The sequence below is a fragment of the Tupaia chinensis genome, unplaced genomic scaffold (genome assembly GCF_000334495.1).
Source record: "Tupaia chinensis unplaced genomic scaffold, TupChi_1.0 Scaffold147351_1, whole genome shotgun sequence".
Classification (NCBI taxonomy): domain Eukaryota; kingdom Metazoa; phylum Chordata; class Mammalia; order Scandentia; family Tupaiidae; genus Tupaia; species Tupaia belangeri.
The window spans coordinates 746,278-752,679 of NW_006207202.1; the positions used below are offsets into that span (position 1 = coordinate 746,278).

General features: G+C 58.0%; 1 protein-coding gene across 1 annotated transcript in view; it reads right to left on the minus strand.

Annotated features, from left to right (window-relative positions):
* SYT7 (synaptotagmin 7) overlaps positions 1-6,402 on the minus strand; it is a 43,914-nt gene that overhangs the window by 13,791 nt on the left and 23,721 nt on the right. Inside the window, 2 exon segments of the mRNA XM_027768746.1 lie at positions 1,499-1,769; positions 6,354-6,402. The exon segment at positions 6,354-6,402 is cut by the window's right edge and continues 11 nt beyond it. Of these exon segments, the coding sequence (XP_027624547.1) occupies positions 1,499-1,769; positions 6,354-6,402 (320 nt within the window).

Sequence of the window (6,402 nt, forward strand, 5' to 3'; positions counted from 1 at the left end):
TTTTTTTTTGCCATCGGGTATGTGTGTTCGCTGGAGAGAGACAGAAAGAGACAGTGCAAGGGAAAGTGAGAAATCACTCCCCCACCCAAGGGAGACAGCCACACTGCAATCCCTTCTCCATTCTCCTCCTGGAATTTTGGGCATACACGCACACACGCCCAGCATGAGTTTCAAGCTACCAGGTCCAGGACTCGTACCATGGTCTACCACGTGGGAGTCCAGCACCTTTAACCACCACGCCACCTGCTGGCCCCAGTGTCTCGTTCTTTTCTGCACCCCCAGAGTCCAGGAGAGCGCCCGGCTTGTAGTTATGCCGGGTCAATGCTTGCAGCAGGACCAGGGCATTCTGCCCATAAGCCTCACCCTGCCAGCTGGCTGCATGCACCTCCAGGCAGCAGATACTTCTCACCTGGGCCATCTCTCAGCTGGGCCCACACTGACCTGGGGAGGAGAAGGGCCAGAAATGCACGGGCCTCCACTGCTCATCCTCCCGGACTTCTTTAGAGGTGAGCTGCAGAATGGGTGGCGTGCTGAGTGGCCAAGACCCCAGAGACGGAAGTGTCCCTGGGTGCACACTGAAGGTCTTAGAAAACTGGGGCACTGGCAGTTGGAATGGTAGGGATTTGTTGGCACTGGTTAACGGGGTTGTGGAGAGAGGGTCACGGCTTCTCTGAGTGGGGTCCTAGCACCCAGAGCCTTGGGATGGAAACTGCTCCCTAATTACATGCCTAGTTTCCTGGTTACCTCGAGTCCTCAGAGATAAGGGTGAAGACGGGCCTTCAGGAAGGGCTTGTGGGAGAGAGGAAGGACGCTTGCCCCAGTGGCTTCCAGGCACAGCTCAGAGTTGTTCCTGCCCCAGGTGGGGACAGAGTTCAGCGAATAGCAACAGATGAGCGTGTTCAACGAACAGGCACCCAGCGTGTTCTGGGTATTCGGCACTGTGCTATGTGAGTTTACAACGCCCTCATCTGTTTGATCCTATTGTCGCTCCATTTTATAGACGAGGAAACAGAGGCACAGAGAGGGTCAAGAACTTGCCTAAGGTCACACAGCTAGTGAGTGGTGGAGCTTAGGCTATCACCTGTGCCCGTAACCACTATACTCTGTTGTTCCAGGGTGCTCCACCTCTGACTCCTAGGGGTGCTCCCTCCCCTCCTGCCCTCCACAGGCTGAGTTCTGTGTCTGGGCTGAGACCCAGGCGATGGGCCCAGCTTTCCTCCTCGGCCTCTGGCTGTGATGCTGGCTCCACTCGGCTCCTGTGACCTGATCCCAGCTAGACACAAAACGCAGCAGGTTAACTGGGCCAAGGTGCGTGCCTGTGTGGGTGTGGGGGGGGGCTCGTGCACGTGTGTATCTGTACGCGTGCACACATGCATGCGTGTCTGTGCCTGGAGGCGTGTGCACGTGTGTTTGTGCATGTGCTCACATGTGCGTGGTTGGGTGGGGATGGTGGCGTGCAGGAGATGACCGTGGGCAGGGAGGGCAGCACCAGCCTCACCTTCAAAGAGGAAGGTCTCATTCCAGTGGGGGTTCAGGTTCTTCCGCTTCACCTTGGTTTCCAGCTTGTGCTTCTTGTCTGGCAGCAGGTAGATCTTGACAAAGGGGTCACTGGTGCCGCTGAAGTCCTTGGCCGGCAGCTCCTGGGCCTTCATGATCTTCACAGTGAGTGTGGACTCCTGGAAGTTGTAGCCGACACTGAACTGGATCCGGCCCAGGTTCTCTCGGCTGCAACCCTCATGGGCCTCGTCCTCCTCCGAGCCTGGGGAGAGCTGGGGGCAGGGAAGAGGCCAACAGGGTTGGGAAGGACTCTGCTTCCCCATTGCCCCACTGCAGCCCAGCACACGGAGAGCCTGTCTGTGTGGAGGGCTGTCCAGCTGCTGAGAGCTGCTCTCTCCTGGACACAGCGTGGAGCTGGGCAGGCCTTGGCGGTGGCCTGGCCCACATTCACAGCCAACAGGGGCTGCTCAGGCCCAGAAGGCCACAGGAAGGAGGAAACGGGTATAGACCCACGTCTGGAACCCCGAAAAGCAGTGCATAGCCGCTACCAGCTTCTTCTCACAGCCCGGGGTCGAGCCCTTCCCCAGGCTCCAGCCAGGATGACGCCCTCTGGCACAGCTGCCCTGGTGCATGCCGGGGCTCCTGAGTTCCCTCCGCCTCTGCAGGACCTGCTGTGAAATGCACCGACACCAACTTGGGCTCCAGAGCAGATGAGGGAGGCTGTTCGCATCTCAGAAGAGTTTACCACAATATTTCTTAGGACAGGGCTCTCTGGGGTGCCAAGGATGATGTGATTTATGAATGAGGCTGGCTTTCAGGAGCGAGGTGTTTGTGTAAGGCAGAATCCTCAGAAACACGACAAATACCGATTCCCCTGGCTCGTCCCCAGGAGCTCTGCTCCGATGGGGCTGGGCTGGGCTGGGCCTGAGCACTGGTGGTTCCAAAGGCACCTGAGGAGGCTTGCCTCTGCAAGCCTGGGGCAGGGGACCGCTGCAGGGAAGGCTCCTCCTGTACCCAGTCTCCACCCCCAGGGCTGGGCCTGGGGCTGGCCCCGCAGTGGGTAGGTGGTCATGAGGAGTGACTGAAACACAGGAAGCAGTTGGGGGACAGCCTTCCAGCCAAGTGTCTGAAACAGAGCTCCTCCTCAGAAATGCCTGGGAAGTTCTAGAACCCTGCCCCTCCTCCAGCCCCAGGCTACCACCTCCAACAGTCAGGGAGTCCACATGGCCCAGGCGGCCCTGTCTCCAAAAGTGCAAGCCGTGGGACTCAGGACACCACAGTCAGGACGAAACTGCAGGCCCTGTCTCCTCTCCCCCACCTCCCCTGCAGACTCCCCTGTCTCTCCTCCTTCAGGCTGGACAGGCAGCCCCAGGCCCTGGGTCCCACAGACAATAATAACGCATACAGGGTGCACCTGCCACCGCACCCAGCGTGTATGTCACCTTCTCACTGAGTCACAACAGCCATGTGAGGCCGCTGTCACTGCCCCGAGCTGGGGAGACTGGCTCAGAGAGGTTGGGACACATGTGCACGACTGCACTGCAGGGTGACCCTCTTGGGCCTGCAAGTCCACTCTTCCCACCAAAGCAGGCATACACCCCTTGGTAATGGCGAGATTTCACCGGTACCAGGTGAAAAGCACCAAATCACACTAACAGTGGTGACCACCATGTGCTTGCCGGCCACTCACCTCACCGGGCCCTGCCCTGGGCCATGTACTCACCCTCCTTTACCCACTATGGTACCCAACGAGATAGGCATTAGCGTGTTTTCGTTGGAACACTGAGGGCTTCAGTAACTTGGCTCATCACCGGTGAGGAAGGGCGAGTCGGGACTCAAACCCGGGCTATGCCCAGCAATGACGAATGCCCTTCTTCCTGCCCTGTCTCACACTCTCACATCTAGTGTCTGGGGCCTTAGCCCTGGTCCTGCCAGGGACCAGGCAGGAGGAGGTGCTGAGCGGCCTCGTCTGCCCTTCCTCACAGTGGAAGAGGGTCCCACCAGCCTTCACCCCCTGGCCGATCCAGACACACCCATAAGCTGCATCCCAGGTCCGCAGAAACCGTGGCTTTCCACCTGGAGGCAGTTTGCCCTCTGCTCAGGCTGGCCCCACTCCCTTCGCACCTGTTTCTGCATCTGCAGAATGGGGACCAGAGACCTACCTTGCGGAGCTTCCTGGAGGGTTAAGTGGGTCCATGTCCCTTCCACAGTCCTGCTCCACAGCCTGGCCCATTGGCCGTGGGACTGGGCCCGGGGCATGGCATGAGCAGGCAGTGCCGCTCTCCCTCCATTCCTTCTGAAGTCCGATGGCGTCATCGCGCACTGCAGCCCAGGGTAGCCCCAGCCCCACCTGGGGTCCTTCCAGTCACTTGGCTCCCAAACACGGCCGTCTGGGGGAAGCCCAGGCTTAGCCTCGGAAGGGGGCAGCAGCTCTGTCTTCCGACTCTTCCTAAGCCACAGCCCTGAGCCCTAATTAACCAGCCAGGGAGCTTGCAGAGCCATCTCCATGGCAACTGGGCTGGCTACCCCCACCACAGCCCCAGGGGAGGTGCTGCCTAAGCCCCTGCACCAGGGCACATGCGGGTGTGGCCGGGCTGCTTCCCTGACACCCTCTGCTCTCAGCCCCTTCTCTGGGCAGCTCTGGATGCTTGGCTCTTGTCTCCTGGCCCCAGCTTCTATAGCTGAGCTCATGGCAGGTTTATTCTGCCCAGCTTAGCTTTATCATCAATGCTAATGCCAATGACCCAGCTTGGGCATGAGGCTGGGTAATTAAACCCTGCCGTCCCACCTCTGAGCATCCGCTGAGCTGAGCACGTGAGAGGGAGCTAGTGCCTGCACTTCCTTCCCTGGCTGTGGCTGTTAGGCCTCTCCCTGGGGGCAGCCAAGCTGGCTGGGAAAGAGCCGTCCCTTCTGGGAACCCAGCGACCGACTGGGAAGCCATAACCAATTAAGGGGGATGCAGGAGGCAGGGTGGGCTGTGGCCATCCAGAGGAGAGGATGGCCGGGCCAGCCCACATGGGTGAGGGAGGATGGAGAGGAGGCAGTGGGGGGCCAGACATGCAGGAGCTTGTGGGGCAGGGAGGAGGGAGAAGACATTGATGTGGGGTGGCAAAGTTCTGATGCTTTAATCTGGGTCCCAGAGAAATGCAGACTCGGACCCCACCTTAGGCCTGCTGAGTAGGAATCAGTCCCCTGGCCCTGTGACTTGTATGGGTATGGCCCTGGCAAAGGGCAGTGGGGACTGGATGGTGGGAGGTGGTGAATGGCAGAAGGGTAGGGCCTGGAGGCAGGGGAGCGGCAGGGCTGTAGTTCGGGGGAACTGGGAACTGCATGTCAGGACTGGCGGGGCCAGCGGGGGAGGAGGCAGCGGCTCTGTGCCCACTCGCAACCTCACGTTCTCTCCAAGCCTTCCTGGGACTCTGGAGCTGCCAGCCCTTTCAGTACTTCCTGCCTGCAGACCTCCAGCAGTGCCAAGGACAGCCTCCTCCCTCTGGGGCTCTTTGGAAAGTACTGGCTGGGCAAGTGGCTGTGATTCATTGATGCCACCAGGGGGCGCCATGAGAAGCCACAACTTCTACCTAGGTGAAAACTACCTAGAACTAGGATCCCATTGGGCTAGAGGCTATCCAGGACCAGGACAGCGTAGATAGGAGCAACCCAGCACAGCTCTCTGCTCCCTTGTAGGAATCAGGATCAGAGAGTTCCTGCTCTCCTGTTTCCTGGGCCTCCAAGCAGTGGGGAGTGGGGAAGGTCATTGCTATGGGGCCACAAAGCCCACTGGGCAAGGGGCTTTACCCTGACCTCTGCTCTAGGGGATGCAGCTCCGAGGGAGGAGACACCATCAGCCCCAAGTCTCCTGCCTACCAGCCTTTCCTTCTGAGATTATAAAGATGTCTTGAGGGACCAGCAGATGGCATAATGGTTATATTGCTGGACTTCCAGAGTCGACTGTGGTTCGAGTCTTGGACTCGGTGGCTTAAAACTCACCCTGGGTGCGTGTGTGTGCGTGCCTAAAATCCCGAGAGGAGAATGGAGGAGGAACTGAGGCGTAGCCATTCCCCTGGGAAGTGATTTCTTGCTTTCTGTTTTTCTGTCTCTCTGTCTCTACAGCCTGTGGATAAGCCCCATGGCAAAAATCTCTCTCTAAAAAAAAAAAGATGTCGGGACTGGCAGGTGGCATGGTGGTTAGACTCCCACACGGCCAACCATGGTTCGAGTCCTGCACCTGGAGGCTTGCTTTCTCATTTTCCTTCTCTCTCTTTCTCCCTCGAAATATTAAAATAATAATAATAAATAAAGTTAAGTAAAATAATTTTTTTTTTTAAAGATGTCCTAAATGAGTAAGCTCAATTCTAAGAGCCTCATTCTCAGCCCAGAAAGGGATCCAAAGAGAATGGGTATTCTTTTTTTTTAATTGCTAGAGAGTACGGGCACTCATCAGAGAGAGGAGGGAGGGGAGGGGCAGGGAGGAAGCACCCTTAACGGGGCATAGTCAGGTTGCAAACCCTTCTCCATCCCGTTGGGATCTGGGGCACACACATGCACCTGGCATGATTTTCAAGCACCAGGGCCAGGATTTGAACTGCGGTTGGCCATGTGGGATCTGGTTCCCTTAACCATCAGGCTATGGGCTGGCAGAGGATGGGCATTTTTATTCTCACTTAAAAAAATGAGGAAACGGAGGCACAAGGAGGTTTTGGCAAAAGAGCCCAGACCTAGCTCACTTAGTCAGAGCACTGAGGGGTACCCATGCTGGCCAGGGTCTCCAGGGGCCTCTGACTCAGCCCCTCTGATTTTCACAGGTGCCCTCCCCCAGCTCAGTTCCCTGGTGGGCTCAGGCCTTCCGTCCTTCTCACCATGAGCATCTCGCTGGTGAGGGAGTTGACGAGGTCCGAGACGGAAGAG